The 18,401-nt window shown below is 37.2% G+C and overlaps 1 protein-coding gene across 1 annotated transcript in view; it reads right to left on the bottom strand.

Annotated features, from left to right (window-relative positions):
* The window catches only part of EPHA6 (EPH receptor A6), a 952,571-nt gene that overhangs the window by 17,718 nt on the left and 916,452 nt on the right, over window positions 1-18,401 (bottom strand). Inside the window, exon 15 of the mRNA XM_011927614.1 lies at window positions 14,791-14,940. Coding sequence (XP_011783004.1) covers window positions 14,791-14,940 — 150 coding nt within the window. The remainder of the gene's footprint in view (window positions 1-14,790; window positions 14,941-18,401) is intronic.

Here is an 18,401-nt window from a genome sequence, read left to right as displayed (position 1 = left end):
AAAGAAAGTGTTTATTGTCACCATTATTGAGTTTGGAAAACAGAGGAACAGACTAATATTTAAAGACAGGCAAAATTTAACTTCCCCCTCCTCTGTCCCTCTCAAAAAAAAAAAAAAAAAAAACAGAAATATAAAAAATGCAATTTGATTTCTTTTTAAATTTACACTAGTGGATATGACTCTAACATATTCTTAATTTATGTTAGAGGCTGTTTGTAAAAAAGGAACAATATGTCTTCAGGAACCTCTTAACTGCGAAGTTTTAGCTTTTTAGCAATAGGGAATTTCTCATAATCCCATCATTGTCTTTTTGACCAGACCACTTTAGCCTGTCAGTATACTACATTTTTCTATTCATTTTATATTTGGTTATTGAACAGGATTTTTCTCACCTGTTTTCTGACTACTTTTACTACCAACTAGGCTTGGATTTTAAGATTTTGTTACACGTTTTATTAAAGCAGGATGTGTGTAAAACACTTGCAATGCATCAAAACTATTGCGTATAGCTCAGAGAAGTAACTGAGAAAAATAGGATAGAATTCCGTTATAAAACAGTGCTGAAACCCCACTCTAGGAGTGCATGATAGTCAGTTTTCCAGTTATCTAATTATAAAGGCATGGAATAAAATAGGTGACAAGTGAGGTTATATTCTTAGAAAAAAAATAGCTCCCTTTATTATCTACCATGTGCTATGTGCTTTGCATAGTTTTATTCATTTACTGCTTAAAATAGCTCATATGGTAGATATTATTATCCCCATTTCTTAAATGACACAATTTAGACTCAGAGGAATAAGGAAACTTGCCTAAATTCACATAGCTAGTAAGTGGCAGGGTTGAAATTTGAACTAAATTCCTTTTAACTTACAACATTTTCCTCTGACCGCTCCCCAGAAATGCTTTTTAGTTCTCATGATATAACATCTTCCTCTCCAATTTCTTATCACCCAATACAATTTTAGTAGTGATTACCATGCTATCTTTTGTCATGGCATCTGCTATTTGGAGTTCAATGTTGTTACTTGGATCCTAAGTTCAATATTCTAGGTAAACAAAAATTGTTTATTTCATAGTTTGCAAAATACAATCTCAAACAAATAGAGTCATTTCTTAATGCCTCTGAGTCTTGTGCATGTATCTACCATTGCATCCATGACATTGTAACATAATTTTTTATCTGCCTGTCATCTGAGGCTGTACATACTGGAAAGCAGGAATTATACCTCTAAATTTTCTGTGCTCATCGTTTAGTACATTGCCTGACACATTAATAAATACTATTGACCTAAACAAATGCTATTAGAAGAAATATTTGGATTTGTCTTGATAGAGGAGCAGATTCTTGGAAAACTTAGTGTCTTAACCTATTCAAAACAGATTCAAAGTATAAACATGACAGCATTTGAAGTCCTCTCTGAAGGAAGTGTTGATTTAAAAACTGCTGCGTCAAGCAGCCTTGTCCAAAAATGATTTCATAATCTCACTCTGGGTTTCCTGGATAAGAAGCCAGATGAGACTGGAAGCTTGCTCTTCTCTAAGAGGTAGGTACTTGACCAAAACCTAGCTTCCTGTAAGACTTGTGGCTTCTGCCTCCTATCCAGAGGGTTACTATTTTCCATTGGCCCCAGGTCCTTAGCTTCAGATGATTCCTGTAGACGGTTGGCATCCAAATCTAGAATGCTTAGCATTAAGCAGGTTGCTTACGCCTCTTGACAAAGTTGTTCTCATGCATGCCTTGTAAGAGTGACGAGCAGGTAGGTTCCTTTGCCTGGAAATTTTACCCACAATGCATCCAGTAGAGCATGTGGTCCTGGCCTCTCTGTGGGGACAGTGGGAGGATCAGAAGACTCATGACTTTTCTTCTTGCTGACCTCTGGCTTTTAAATTTCCTCAATTCTTTAACTTACAACCTTGCAAAATCTGTCTTGAGCCCTGGCTCATGACAGGTGCCAAACACAAAGAGACCCATCTCATAGGAAAAGAGTAACAATAAAGTAATAGTGACGTGATAAAACCAGATTATTAGCAATTACTGAGATCTCTTGAGTACTTTCAAGGCCAGTTCTAAACGATGTTCATGTATTAACTCTTTTAATCCTCACAATAACTTTATGAGGTAGGTATAATTGTTACTTCCATTTTACAGACAAATAATCATAAAGAGAGGTTTAACTTGCCCGAGATCACACATCTGAAAATTGTCTTCAAAGGTAGTCAGATAAGAAATTTATATTTTTTAAAGTAATTCACAAAATTGCTTAAAAGATGTATCTTTCTAACAGATTTTTAAATTTATTCATCCAAACGGATAGATATTAAACACTTAATATGTACCATTGACCATTCTGTGTTCAAGGGATAATGTAACAAGTCAGGTATATCTCTGTCTTTAAGAAATGTATTATCTATTGAGAGTGACCAGGGACTATGAATATGAGAAGTGCCACATAGAACAAGCTGTTCTGGGAGCATGTGGGAGAGGTACCTAACTCAGCCTCAGGAAGACTTTTCGCAGGAGGTGACTGGACCTTAAGGGGTACGTGAAAGGGTGGAGGGCCAAGTGGGCAGGTTGAGGAAAGGAGATGTGATCTAGAATGCAAGTAGATTTAGGAGGCTAGAATAGTCTTCAAAGAGAGGAATGGTGAGTTTTGAGGTTAGGAGGTTACATAAAATTATGTTTCTTGAGATCACAAAGGATTTGGCATGATATAAACTTAGACTTTATGCAAAGGGGAAAAGGATTTTAGAAAGTAAATTTTGTTAGATTTCCCATTTAGAAAAGCTCACTGTGGCTGCAGTGCGGAGAGTGCACTGGGGAGTCGAAGGATCCAGGAAGGAGCTTTGCAGTGGTCCAGGCCTTAGTGGAAGCAACGGCTGTGGTGTTCAAGAAGTGAACTGATTTGACAGGACTGGGCTGAGATTAGATGTGACAAGTAGAGGGAGGAGACAAACAACTTCTAGAATTTTGGCTTCGTCAGCTGGTAAAGAGAGAGGACAGAGGAGAAGAAGCAGTTCTGGGACTGAAGTGATGCTGAGTTCAATTTTCTATGAGCTTTCTGGTTTCAGATTCAACATATATACCTTTGAGAGTTTATTATGTGTCAAGTTCAGAGCTAGGTGTTCTAACACAGTTTACCTAATTTAGGTCTCAAAATACTTTATTATTTGAGTATGATTTTACACATCTTATAGGTAAGAAAACCAAAGCTCAAACTGATTAAAAGATTGGGTCAGTATCACATAGCAAGTAATTTCATGAATAATAGATTAATATTATCATGATAGCCTCTCGATCACAGTAGTGGTAGAGAAAATCTGTCCTGAGTCTTGCACCACATCTCTGACTCATTCCCCCAGAATTAGACCTTGAGGTGTCTTTGTGTGACTTATGTACTCCATGCTTTCACTATCACCTATCTGCTTATGACCTCCATGTCTGCAGCTCTAGCTCAGCTTTCTCTCCAGATTTCTATATTTATCACCTATAGGATATATCACTTCATAAAGGTATCTTGGATTTATTTTGTGCAAAACTAAACCCACTCTTCCTTTGTGATTTTTGTCCTTTAGGAAGGGTACTGCCATTCTTCTAGTGATTCAAGTTAGCGGTCAGGGAGTCATCTGGGCCTCTGCCTTTCCTGTTGCTCAAAATTAACTCACCATGCTGATTCTACCACCTTCATAAAATTTAAATCTGTTCCATTTTTCATTCTGGCCTCAAATGATTTATTTCCCATTTTGATCACTGCAAAGGCCTCCCCATTGGTCTCCTTGCTTCTCCTTTTCCTCCACCAATCATCCCCCACAATGCAATGAAAGCAATCCTACTGAAGTGGACCTGTGATCATGTTCCTCCCACATCTGAATTTCTGCAATGGCTCACCATGTGCCTGGCTCTCAGTCCTCACCTTTGCTGTGTGCCGTTTTACCCTTGGCTTCAGCCAGTACAAAACATTTGTAGTCTCTCAGCTTGGGGGCACTGAGCTCCTCCAGAGCAGCGACTGTTTCTTTGTTCCATGTGTGCCCAGCATCTAGCACAATGCCTTGTTAAGTCAAAGAATGGAGTGCCAATTGACATACGTGATTTATGAAAGCTGAATTTTCAGAGAAGCTTGAGAAATCCTATATTAACCTTTATCTTCATAAACATTTCCTTTGTGGAAAGTTTTGCTTTAGAAGTATATTCTGATTCCCTAATTAAGGACTGACAGGGAGCAGCATATGGGGTGCTTTGTCTAAAAGACTAATTGAGGTTTGTTGTTTTAGGATATGAAAGGGTGGTAATTAACTAGAGAGAATTTTGTAACAGTTTGGTTTTATGATATTTGTAGGCTGTCATCCTTTGGGAGAAGAGTTATACAAGGTTATACCCTTATTTTAAAATGTAACAAGAAAATTAAAATAATGTGAAAAAATATGAAAATGACTGCAATGATAATTTTTACGAAAAGTTAGAAGGAATTAGATTCTGCCAGAAATTATTATCTTAAACCTGGCTGCTTATTCTAAATAGATCATACCGGTTTCTTGTCATTGACATCACAATTTTTAACAATCTAGAATCAACAGAAGGCTCAGTTGGGGCACGTAGCAGGCTGTTCTGCTCTTGCTGAATCTGATGAGTTTTCCAATTTTCTTGATGGCTTCTGAATCAAAGAAGGCAATGCACATCTTATATTAAGGAAAACAAGTATTAGACAGTCAATAAGAAGATATTGAGACATCTCTGAACAATACTATTGAGCAAGGACTGCTTAGACTCTGCAGGGTATCACATTTTTATGTTATAAGGCTGCTAGGTATCGCCAAAAGAGAGGCACATTGAATTTAGTTATTTATACAGTCTTTTAAAAAGAAACTGTCTCAAAATTTAACAAGGGATGAAATGTACACTAGAAAATGGAATGTGAAATGATTTTATTTTTAACTTCCTTCTAAATATTTTTCACAACTCTGTGGAAAACCTATAATTTCAGGTAGAAGGGGGATTGCAAAGCAGACAGTCACAGTCTATACTTACTTTTTGTGATAACGATTACTTATACAGATTAGGACGTTTATATTCATAATACAGTAACACTGAAAACACTGGTAATGTATTTTCCTGGTGTGCAATATAAAGATTGTGTCCACATGAGCCAAAAAAAAAAAAAAAAGAGAGAGAGAAAGAAGGAAAAGAAGAAAGGCAGAAGAAAAGTGGTGTTGTAAGTAAATAACACTTGTAAGTTGATACTTTCTGATATGGCTTGACTGTGTCCCCACCCAAATCTCACCTTGTATGGGAGCTTCAACAATCCCCACATGTCATGGGAGGAGCCCAGTGGCAGGTAATTGAATTAGGGGGGTGTGTTTTTCCCATGCTGTGCTCCTGATGGTGAATAAGTCCCATGAGATCTGATGGTTTTATAAAGGGCAGTTCCCCTGCACATACCCTCTTGCCTGCCGCCATGTAAGACGTGCCTTTACTCCTTTTTTGTCTTCTACCATGATTGGGAGGCCTCCCCAGCCATGAGGAACTGTGAGTCGATTAAGCCTCTTTCCTTTATAAATTACCCAGTCTCTGGTTATTTCTTCATAGCAGTGTGAAAATGGACTAATATACTTTCTCATTCAATATTTTTCAACATTCAGAATGTATAACTCAGTTAAAAGCAATCAAATGTCAAATGAAATTAGATATACTAATAAAAAGATAGAAAAAAGGGGTTACAGTGATGAAATATTTAGACACAGAAAACACTTTTTTCAGAGACTAATTTGTTATTTAGCCTAAGATTTTCTTTATAAGATTTTCTTCTTAGCTGTAAGATTGAAAAGAAAAACAACAACAACTTTCTTAAAATCCTACATTTAAGACAATTCTCCATCATTTCTTTTTGGAAGTCACAATAGCATGTCAAGGACCTGTATAAAATGGAAAGCGTTGGTCCTTTAGGAGGTCTCTTTTTTTCGGGTTGTTCAATGAGAGGACGAAATGAGGAACAACATGTAGGACTCTCATAGGTCAAAAAGTTGTTGATGACATGATTTATCATTTAAAGATTCTTCGTTCCTAACAGTTTAAAGTCTGATTCAGTTTGTAAGTCATGGAAACATTAGAGAAGGAGTTGCCTGAAACCTCACTGAAGTCCTAATCTGTCACTAACCAAGCTCTGCCTTTGGGCAAGTCTCTCACTCTTCTCTTCATTGACAAAGAAAAGAGGACTGGATTCTGTTTGCAATAGTACCTTTCACCTCAAAAATCTATGTTTCTGGTCATTGAAACCAAAGATTTAGTCTGTAGAAAATTTGGTCACATCTCTAGATCTGGAGTTTCTGTAAATTTCATTCTGGATTTGGTCTCCATTCTAAGGAATATTTCTCACAGAGTTCCAAGTGCTTAGATGGACCTCTATGCTGAGACAAAAATACAGACAGAACCAGAGTGTATCCTCGTAAAGTAAAGCTAGGAAGATTTGGGGTACCACGGTGTTTCTTACTATGCCAGTTCCTCGACAACAAATCACATTTTTGAAAATACAAGGACACATTCCAAATCTACTTTTCTGAGACTATTTTTTTCTTTAAGAAGCTGATGTTCTTAAGACTTAGGGCCATTTCCCAAGCACTCTTTGGGAAAAAACGAGATTTCTTCACTGGTGGGTCATTTTGATTTTAGAAAAATAGTAGACAACTCTAAATAATACATTTCCTGGTTCCACTAAAAATCTCCAAACGCTATGGAAAAATAGATTATGACTACAAAGAAAAAGGGAATTTGAAAATGCCCTCTTTGTAAAGGCTCCAAAGAGCATGAAAACGAATAAAAATCATAGGATCCAAAGCTAGTAAACACATTTCTTCCAAATAGAAATTAAAGGTATAATTAATTATTTATGAAAACATTGCTGGCATGTACACATGTTCTAGTTTTGTGGTCATTCAGTTAAAAAAATTTTCCCTTAAACTTATACTGTGGAAGTACCATATTGGTTACTGGTTTCTTCTCCTTGAAACTTATTTGAATTGTTTATGATTGATTACATCTCATAATATTCCCTATTATTCTTGCCTCTATCGCAGATGTACATCATACTCATGTAATTAGTATGTATTTAATTAAAATACTGCGATAGCCTATTTACCAACAGTAGGAATTACTGAAAAATTAGGAAAAGGAAGGCCTTTTTGAAAATTCCTTTGGTAGAATACATATTCAAATAAATGTAAAAAGTTTTCTGTAATATGGAAGGTTGAAGTAATACAAATGGGCTTTTAGCAATTTACTGTAGTGTCTTACACAGATCATTACACAAGGACCATTATATAATAAAGTAGAATTTGGAAAATCTAATCAGAGACAAAAATTGGAAATGACTGGACTCTCCAAGTCATAAAATCATGCTGCATTTCAGGTAAGTGGATTCTACATATCCACCATTCTTGGCTGAAGTACTGACCCATAATTGAGAAAGGTTATAGAATTATGAGGACAAACAGGAAGTACACTAAAAGGTTATTTTCTTCCTTCTTAAATTTGGAAAAAAACGAATCAGTTCAGCTAAGATCAAAAGGTTGTTTCCGATCACATCACCTATAAAAATAAAATTCTAATGACAAACTCCATATTCCTCCCCCTCAGGTAAGTTTCAGAAAGCAATCTAAAGCAAAACTCATTATTATTTAAAAGCATTTGAAAAGCAAGGAGGGAAAAATAAATGAAAACAAAAACACCGAGAAGCATCCTGTTTCCTAGTAAACCTCAAATGAGATGCCCCCTGATAGCAGTTCTCTTTTTGGGAAACTGAACTAGTTTGGTAGCTAGCATATGCCTAAATGATACCATACCCAGGAGGCATTTGGGCTTCAAACTGCTTCAAGGTGATTTTTATTTTTTAACAGCATCATGTCAGGGGAAAGAAACAAAACAAAACAAAACCCAAGACTCCAATCTTACATTTAGGTCATTAGCTTGAGCTAAGTCACCTCTCATTTAAGTGTCGCTACTTTTTTCCCTACATATGAGCTCTGTGGGGATTTCGTTATTTAATATTGCCTGCTGTTCATGTTTTGCTTCCATTCTCTTCTGTTAAGTACATTACGTGGTGTAAGTGTTGGAGGGAAGAACCGCAGTGCCCTTGGTATCATCTTTGGAGCATGTGCAACTCCAGCATTACAGTGCACTTCCATTATGTAGTAAATAATAATTATTTTGAACTTGGATGAAAATAACATAAAACATTACCCTGAAATACCTTATAAAAAAGAAAAAAATCTTCATATGCTAGAAAACAGCAAGGGACTACACACTTTCAAGGTACTTGTGAAATGTTTCTGGTAACAGGCTAAATATGTCAATCTTTAAAATTTGATTTTAAGCTACTGCCTTAAATATTTTTAAGAAATATAATAGTAGTATGGTACATTTTATACATTTTTAACATCAAGACAAAAATCCTGTGGAAAATATTTATATTTCCAAACAACCGGGAGTCAATCCACATTCTTTTGCTAATAGGAAACAATAAAAATACTACCCTTGTGATACAGTAGCAAGCATAATTAAATGTGCTTGTAAAAGCATGCATTTTGGAGTAAGCAGGGGGCCTGAACTTTTGTGTTATCACTAACCAGCTATGTAACCATGGGTAAGCCACTTGTACTTTCTAAGCCTCAGTTCTCTTATCTAGAAATGGGAGTAATAATGGTTACCAACATCAGAGAAAAATCTTGAAAATTAAATGAGCTAATAATATAAAATACTTGGCTCATAGTACGACCAGAAAATGTAAGCTGTTATTACCATTGATTAAACACCTATGCACCAGATACTTTACACATATTATCTCTAATTCTTTCAAATTCCAGAGCTAGGTATTTTGAACCTCAGTATACCCAGTATCTCAGAAAGCTTTAACAACTTGCCTAAGATTATATGGCTAGTGAATTGTGGATCTGGGATTTGAACCTAGATCTTTCTAGCTAGAAAGTAGTGGCTCTTGACTAGGGGTGATTTTTCCCTCCATCTTATGTTGATGACTGGACAACATCTGGGACATTTTTGGTTGTCACAGCTTGGGAGGGTTTTACTGGCACCTGCTTCTTAGCGGCTGAGTATGCTGCTAAATGTGCTGCAAAGCATGTAACGTATTTATCTGCAAAGAATTATCTGGCCCCAAATGTTAATAGTGCTAAGGTTGAGAGATCTTGTTCTAAAGCCTGACTAGTCTTTTCAATATAATCTGCTGCCTCATTAGAATACAGTGATTCACAATGTTAATATTTTGCTGTCACTTGATACTGAAGTAAATAAAGTTGCTCTTGAAAATGATGTATACCAAAAAAAGTAATATACACCTTCTGATAGTACAACTGCATTGCTTTGGGGAATTCCTCCCTCACTCGAGGTAATTATGGGGAAACTGCCAGTTACAGTGCTCCGACTACCTCTGAATGCACAGACTGGCATACAAACCTAGCTGGGGCAATCATAGTATCCATTTCCCTGGCATGGTTTTGTTTCAGTGTTGGGCAAGGTCCTAACAAAGCCAGCCAGAGTCTCCTCTGAGATTGGTGTATGAATTTTCACAGAAAGATAGTCTCATTTTGCTGGGGTTGCAAAGCAGGAATACTGAGCCCTGGAGTGTAAAGAAGCAGACAGCGAAGAACTTAGCAGTAGGAAAGAATGAAGTCAATGCCCCTAGCGACGCACTAAAAATCCTGCATGAGCCTCTGGATTGAGCAATGCTGGACCACCTTCTTAGTTTCATGATGAAAAAATTTCCTAATTTTTGCTTATGTTACTTTGGGTTAGGTTTCTTTCATTTATAATCAAAAGAACCCTGAAAAATAGAGTCTGCATGCTATGCTTTCTTGGCATATATATGTATCAAACAATAACTGTATTTTCACATAGTATTGTTTCCATTAAAAAAAAAAAAGTAGAAGGCACAGAATCTATCCTTAAATGAGTCTACATTCTATTTGGTGGTGGGGATAGACTTAAAAATACCAGAAGTTTATCTCTTTACCTACACAGTGGGTTCTTTGAGAGTGAAAACTGCATTTTCTTTTTCTCCCTTTTTTTTTTTTTTTTTTTTTTTAAGATACGGGACTTCACTCTGTCACCAGGCTGGAGTACAGTGGCACATCATGGCTCACTGTCACCTAGAACCCCTGGGCTCAAGCCTTCTGAGTAGCTATGACCGTAGGTGTGCGCCACCACACCCAGCTAATTTTTTCTATGTTTTTAGAGACAGGGTCTCGCTATGTTCCCTGCACTGGTCTGGAACTCCTGGGAAGTGATCTTCCCACCTCAGCCTACCAAAGCATTGATTATACGTGTGAGCTACTATAGTTGACCTGCTGAGAACTGGATTTTCTAATTACCCATCCCCACCCACATGCACATTTGGTCTAATGACTGGCGCATGCTCAGTAAGTAATTGCTGAGTGGCTAAGCAGATGGCACCTGCTGTTATATTTTGTTAGGTCTTTTATGGACTAGTTCTGTGTACTCTTTTTTTCTCATTTCCTTTCCCTAAAGTACAATACCACTGACCTTTGGGAAACTCATCATATTATTCACTAAAACGGATTCTGCAGACTCAGAATTGCTCATTGTAATAAAATATACAACAGTCTGCAGAACGGAGAAACTCATAAAAACAATCTGGAATTTCTTAAACTAATTTAAAATCATAAAGCATGGTAATATTCCATTTGATCTGTATGAATAGCTTTGTTAAACTCACTAAATTGTAGTAAGAATATAAAATATTCTCACAGAACATAGTCAAATTTGTATTGTCTATCACATTTTCATTTAAAGTAGGCCTTGCTTGGAAAAAGTCAAACATAATACCATATTTTGATCAAATAAATGAGAAATGCAGGACAGATAGGGAATAGCCAGTATTTGGAGAGAGCAGCTGGGAAGTTTTTGATTAAGCTATTTCTGCTTCCAAACAAAATCCTGGTTACAGGATCTGTCACAGTTATGCTGACTTCCAATATGTGAAGCTAAACAGAATTTCAACTCTCTTTACTGCAGCAGCAAAAAAATATTCGCAAGATGCATAAAAGATTTTAGCTCTTACTATTTTCCTGTAGTCTTGGATTGATGTGAGGACCTCAAGGTTTGGGTTTCTTTTTTTCACCCCCCAGGCCTCCATCCTCTTTTTTCTCCCTTTCCCAGATTCTTGCTTGGATATTCTTTGGTAATGGATGTCAAGACCATGACCATACAACAGCTTAAACCCTACCTGGTGGAAAAACCACCAAGCTCTGGGTGGAGGAAGAGTTCAGCCTTGTGCTGTGAGCATTGGCAATCCTGAACGAATGAGAATGAGCTTAATGTTGGCACTCTATTCCTGGCTACAGCATCTTCTCCCGGTTCCAGATAGAGCCTCTGTGGCCAAATGAGGTTTAATAGACAAAAAATCACTCTCTAAATGGTCATCTTGGACACAGATCACCAATATACATGGCCAGAATGGCTGGGCAAACTTTTGGGCAAGATCCAGGAAAGGAAGGGGGGACAACAAGGTTTGGACTACTTTAGGCTACGATTATTAAGAGCAATTTACATGGTGGTCTATGTTGAAAACTATACATTTGGGCAAAAGCTGCTCTCCTAAAAAATCTGTCTTGTGGTCTGGCATCTTCATTTGTCCTTCTATTTTGTGGACATCCTATCTAATTCTTCGCACCTCTGCAGAGATTCAGGAAAGTCCTAAACATCAGAAAAGAATTTTATGAATCATTCCTTATTCCATTTGCTGAGAAAAATATAACAATGATTTCTTCAGAGATTATAAAATCATAGCACGTTACTGTTAAAGTGGACATTAAAAATCATGTAACCCCTTTCTTGTATTTATTGAAAGTGAGGCACTTTTAAAGTTAAGTGTCTTTCATGGTTGAGTTATAGTTCACATAACCGTGACCATGGTTACTAAATGGGTGGTGCCATAATCTGGGGGACAGGGGCCGGGCGCTATGGCTCACGCCTGTAATCCCAGCACTTTGAGAGGCCGAGGTGGACGGATCATGAGATCAAGAGATCGAGACCCTCCTGGCCAACATGGTGAAACCCTGTCTCTACCAAGAACACACACAAAAATTAGCCGGGCGTGGTGGCGGGGGCCTGTAGTCCCAGCTACTTCAGAGGCTGAGGCAGGAGAATGGCGTGAACCCGGGAGGCGGAGCTTGCAGTGAGCTGAGATTGCACCACTGCACTCCAGCCTGGGCAACAAAGTGAGACTCTGTCTTAAAAAAAAAAAAAAAGAAAAAAAAGGAAAAGAAAAATCTGGGGGGCAGGAAAAATCATAGAACTGCTCTTTATATTTATTTGTATCCTCCTGTTATAAGAATGTTTATGAATGTCTAACAAGAATGATTATGACCTTTATGACCATAAACAATGACTTTTATGAATACATTTTGCAATATATATATTTAAATCAACACCCCAATTCTTATTCTCTTCTCTTGCTTTTTTCCCCCATAGCAGTGATTGTCATGTTATATACTATGTCTCTTACTGATTTTGTTTATAGTCTGTCTCCCTCCCATTAGAAAGTAAGCTCCATGAGGGCAAAAAACCACTGGCCCTATGTGAGGAGCTACATGGACTGTAAACAAAACCACCATGAAAGATACAATTATTCCTCTTCTTCTTGCCCATGGCCTATTCTAGAAGTTTATTGGAATTATTTTCTAAGAGCATTAATAAGTCACCACTATGAGATTTTAAGGAAATATGTCACTTCTCTATGCCTCAGTTTCATGACCAATAAAGGGATTGGCCTAGATAATCTTTACAGTCCCTTCCAAATATAGTATTTGGTCTCTGGTGAAAGCCTAGTTCCTAGAATGGAGAAGGCATTCACTAAATAGTTTTAAATGAATATATTAGTACAGTAGTACTTGTATGTAATCTGTAAATAAATAAACATACGCCATCTATGGATGCTCAAGAACTTCTTACTGATACCAGTATATTAGTAAAGTTTGGGGCCCTCTGAATTAGAAATTCAAAAATTTTTAAGTCTTCCGGGAACTGGTTAAGACAATAACTAAACAGAATACCAGTTAGGGAGGTTACTTGAGGTGCAGCCTCCTCTGTGCAGTGAAGACTGTAACTCATCTGTAGGAGGACTTTTTATTCTGGGCATTTGCTTGAATGGCCTATTTTAGTTGTGTTAAAATAGGACAAGCAGGCAAGCATTATCTTGAGTTTAGGGCAGAAGAGGAACTATGGTGACTAAAACCAGGGCTTTTACTACCTAAGGTAACTGATTAAAAATAAAACAAAACAAACAAACAAAATCCCAAAACATGGGTTCCTTTTGAAAGTGAAGAAACAAGTTTATGCCTCTGGAATTCAGTTTTAGGAAAAACTGGAAAAGCAGTCAGGAACAGCTCCAAACAAAGCTCAGTGGCTTTGAAGAGCAAAGGGAAGAGCAAAGGGGTTCTTCAAATAAGATTCCCTGATGAATAGTAGACTATAGGCAAATGATGCAGATCCAAAAAGTCTAAGTGTTGGGGGCGTGGAGCAAAGGTTGCTGGTTACGGTGCACTTTGTCCTTAAGGGCAAATGCTCTGCAGGACCCAGCCACACTGGCTTTGCAGTTTGATATGCTTTGGAGGACAACGACTGAGCAGTGTGTTTGGCCTCAAACCTGCTGCTGTGTTGGCTTCTGGACTTAGCATTTTCCACAGAGTCAGTAGACACCCACAGTACTAAGGAGTCAGTTTCAAAAGCAGTACCATATGGCAGGGAGAAACACTAGCCATCGCCAGCCAACCAAAATCCAATCTTATCTATGCCTGACATTAGAAAAGGATAAATTTTCTCTGTAATTAAGTCCTTAAGATACTTGGACAATTTGAGATTGGACGGTGTGAGGTGTGGAGGTGTGTGTGGGTTGCTTAAGTTGTGTTAAAACTGGCAAATGAGATGTGGCGATAGTGTTTAGGGATTATCTATAGTTACATAGTCTTTGTTTTCACCTATGAACATTCAGAATCACATTGGAGGTGATTTCTCATTACCATTGTATCAGAAACCATCATATACTTTGAGAAGAACAGGTGCGTAGACAAAGCCTGAATTCTGAGATGAGAAAGTGGGAACTTAAAATATAATGTCAGCTCTGACAGTACACTTACATGCATTGTCAGGGTACCTGTATCTTTTCAATACTATCTCTATCGCTGTGGATAGGTCACAGGGATTAAATGTGTGAATTCTCCTGTTCTATAATATTATAGTATCAACCACCAAGGTAGTTTTATAGATAAAATAAAAACAAAACAATTTGCAATAGGGGTCATGTATCTCAAAAGAACCGTACTAGATGGCATATATTGACAATGCATTGCCTGAAAGCATTCACTTTTTTCCCTCTAAGTCATATCTAGTCTAAATTAATTTGCTCTTTACACTGGTGCATTGAAATGTCCTAAGGAAGAAATGAAAAGTAAACATTACTCTTTCTTTTGTCTTACTTGTAGGTCAAGGCTATTGCATAAACACAGTCAAACATCATTAGAACAAGCGTGGAAATCTCAGATGTAACATGTGGATCAGGCACTCACATGGCACAGCCTGGCGGCTGTCCCCGAGGACACCAAATACATCTCAGAGTGAAAGGTTACTCAGCTTCTCAAACTCAGCCACAGACCATGAGCAGCTCTCAGGAAGTTAAAGGCCAATCTGAGTGAGGACAAAAGGTATATTTCCCCCTCAAGCTAATGTGTCTACATTCACAAAATGGCAGTTTAACTATTGGTAGCACTTACATCTTGGTTAGACATTTCCCAATAAGGTCTCTCTCCATAGGACATGACCTCCCACATGACAATGCCATAGCTCCATGCATCACTTGCTGAGGAGAATTTTCTGTAGGCGATGGCTTCTGGGGCTGTCCACCTGATGGGGATTTTTCCACCCTGGAAAACAAATTGGAGATTTCTTAGCTGGCTTATCAGTGTATTAAAAACAAAATGGTATTCCAATTAAATGTTTTTTATTAGAAAGATCTAAATACTTCATAATAGCACTGGCATTTTAAATTAAAACCAAAAGAAAGCCAGAATAATGTTAAAATGTCAGAAATATTTCCTATAATTATTCAGTAAAAATAGCTTTAATGGAAAATAAGTCACACTTCAGAAATATTTTATTTCATTCATTAGAGAAATTTATTTTTACTTTAGATTCACACAATTAACCCCTCTATAATGCCATTTGAAGAAAGTTCCAGATTATAGGACATTAAAACTAAATATTCAACACTCATTAAACATTGTATTGCATTTATAAATAATAATGAGAATAATCTCTAACTTAATTGAAGACAAGTGCTTAAATACAGAACGGAAACATTCTCTACCAATTCAATACTTATCAGAATTTTATTTCGTTCCTTTTCTTTCCTTTACATCTGCTATGATTACATTTATTTTATATGAAAACATTCTTAACTAGTATATAAGCGCACCTTGAAAGGATCATCTTTCTTTCAAAAACTTTAATATAGCTTATATTTTTGTTCTTCAATTTCACCTTAACATTTTAACATATTAAAGGAATTAAATTGCATGAATTTAATCTAAAGGTTCAAGAATTAAAGTCTGCCATTGTGTTACACTTAAATTTTATTAACATTTATTACATTTTATATCTTGAAACACTCTATAAATCCCTTTTTACTGTAATGACAAGAATAAAACAAATCATCCGTTTGATTTACAATCTTTAAAATTCCTGCAGCTCCAAACTGCGAGTTGAGGGGACGAAAGCAGCCCTAGCGCCACTAGATGGCGGAAGAGAACAATGAGCAGCTCCCAGATTGCTGTCTTAAACCGTGGAGATGGCTTAGGTTCATAACAAAAATTATTTTTGACTGTCAGAGCCCACCACAAACGGATTGTTTCAACATTGTCCATGATCATGATCACACGATCTGATCACCCACTGTGTGCAAAGCCTGGTGCAGGTAGGGGTGGAAAGAAATAAAAGTGTGTTCTTTGGCCCTTAAGGAATTTAGGTTAAATATCTTTAAAGGAGAAACTACTAATTGAGTGATCTAAACATTCCTTATTTAAGTAATATTTAGTAAACACTACTTACTCGGAAAAAAAGGGGTTAATCCAAAATGGGTACAATTTAGGTTTCACAAGGCACAGGAGAGCATTAATGGAACCCTCATTTCAAAGACTAGTAACATGGAATTGTTAGAAGAAACCTTGGGGAAAACACCTTGAATCCAATCCCCTGATTTTACAAGTGAGCAAACTGAGCCCAGGGCTTAGAAATTTCAAGGTTTAGAAATTTCTCACAGTATTATTAGGTACCTTATGTATACTAATGCTATCATATGATGTAAAGATGTAATACTTAAGCACAGGGATTCTGTAACCACATATCAAAGCAGCCCAATAGAAGGAAGCTTGAAGCCTGACGTTTTCATGCGTTGGGGCAAAGGTTAAAGGCAGCACCAAATTAAGACTGGGAAATTAAATTTACAAAGTTGGTGACAGTAGCTTAAGAGTGTTTGGGGGCAGGGAGTTGCAAGGGGAGAAAATTCATTCTTGAACCCAAAGTAGGGTAGCCAGATAAAATAAGGGACTCGTGGTTAAATTTGTATTTCAGACAAATAACAAATAATTTTTCATTATAAGTATGTTCCACATGGGAATTTTTTGGTATAAGTACATCCCAAATATTATATGAGACATGTTTATACTTAAAAAACACCCCAAATCATTGTTTATCTGCAATTCAGACTTAACTGGGCACTCTCTATTTTTATTTGCTAAATCTATCTACCCTAATCCAAAGTACTAAAAGCATTCAGGAATGAGAACACTGCAAATGACCCAACTGAACATAAAGTCATGTTCTAAAAACCGGGTGTCATCTTCACAAGGGGGTAAGGATACCTCTACTTGTATTTGTGCACCAATACTACAGTATTCTTGTTTTATTGTATGTTTGTGACTAAAGTGCCTCAGTCTTGTGGCTCTGCATATTGAAACTATTTGAGTAAGATTCAGGTTTGTTTCCAATATGGAAGCCGCATTTTCAGAAAATAAAGACCAAATTTGTCAATTTGACTCGAGAACGTATACAAGGGCAGCAGTCCCATCTGGCATTTCTCATGCTGGATCTTTTCCTTTGTTCCAGAAAACAATATGTAAAAGTGTGAATTGCTAGCCTGTCTGGCTGTTCCTTTGCTAAATCTTTGTGGGTTCTATTAAGATAGGCCAAAAAGCAAGTCCATGGTTATTTTATGTTCATTCACTCATTCTCTTATAAATGATACTTCATATAAATTATTCACATATAAATTTATATTTTGAATAATTTGATATCACATATAAAGGAAAACTTTATCACTATCCTTCATAAGACTTTTTTCTTCAAGGGGAAGATATCACAGAATATTTGATTAATGGCATCGCTCCCTGTTATGAACTGAATTCTGTTCCCCTAAAATTCATACATTGAAGCCCAAACCCCCACTGCAACTATATTTTGAGATAGGGTCTTTAAAGAAGTAATCAAGGTCAAATAAATTTATAAGGGTATGGCCCTCATCTAATATGACTGTGTCCTTTCCTTATAAGAAGATGAAAAGGTATCAGAGGCATGCAGGCAGAGAGAAAAGGCCATTTGAGGCCATCCTCAAGAAGCAGCCATCTGTAAGCCAAAGAGTGGGGCCTTCGGAGAAGCTAAGCTTGTCAGCACCTTGATCTCGGATTTCCAGTCTCTAGAACTGTGAGAAATAAGTTCCTATTGTTTAAGCCACCCAGTCTGTGGTGTTTGTTATGGCAGCCCTAGCAGACTAATACTCTACCACTATAAAAAAACTTTGTTTTCAAAATACTTTGTTAAAATGAACATTATAAAATGCACAGTGCATCTTTATTTAAAATTTTATTTCAACTGTTGCCTTTTTAAATTAATTAATTAATTAATTAATTTATGTATTTTTGAGATGGAGTTTCACTGTTGTTGCCCAGGCTGGAGTGCAATGGCATGATCTTGGCCCACAGCAACTTCTGCCTCCCGGGTTCAAGAAATTCTCCTGCCTCAGCCTCCCAAGTAGCTGGGATTACAGGCACCTGCCACCATGCCCAGATAATTTTTTTGTATTTTTAGTAGAGACAGAGTTTCACCATGTTGGCCAGGCTGACCAGCATGGTTATGGTCCATGTTGAACTCCTGACCTCAAGTGATCCACGTGCCTTGGCCTCGCAAAGTGCTGGGATTATAGGCCACCACACTCGGCCAACAACTATTGCCTTTAAATGGAAAGTATGGGGGGGCGGAGCAGGATGGCCGAATAGGAACAGCTCCAGTCTCCAACTCCCAGCGCGAAGGACACAGAAGACCGGTGATTTCT

Source organism: Colobus angolensis, unplaced genomic scaffold (genome assembly GCF_000951035.1).
Source record: "Colobus angolensis palliatus isolate OR3802 unplaced genomic scaffold, Cang.pa_1.0 Scaffold73, whole genome shotgun sequence".
Classification (NCBI taxonomy): Eukaryota; Metazoa; Chordata; class Mammalia; order Primates; family Cercopithecidae; genus Colobus; species Colobus angolensis.
This window is presented reverse-complemented; position numbering and strand designations above follow the sequence as displayed.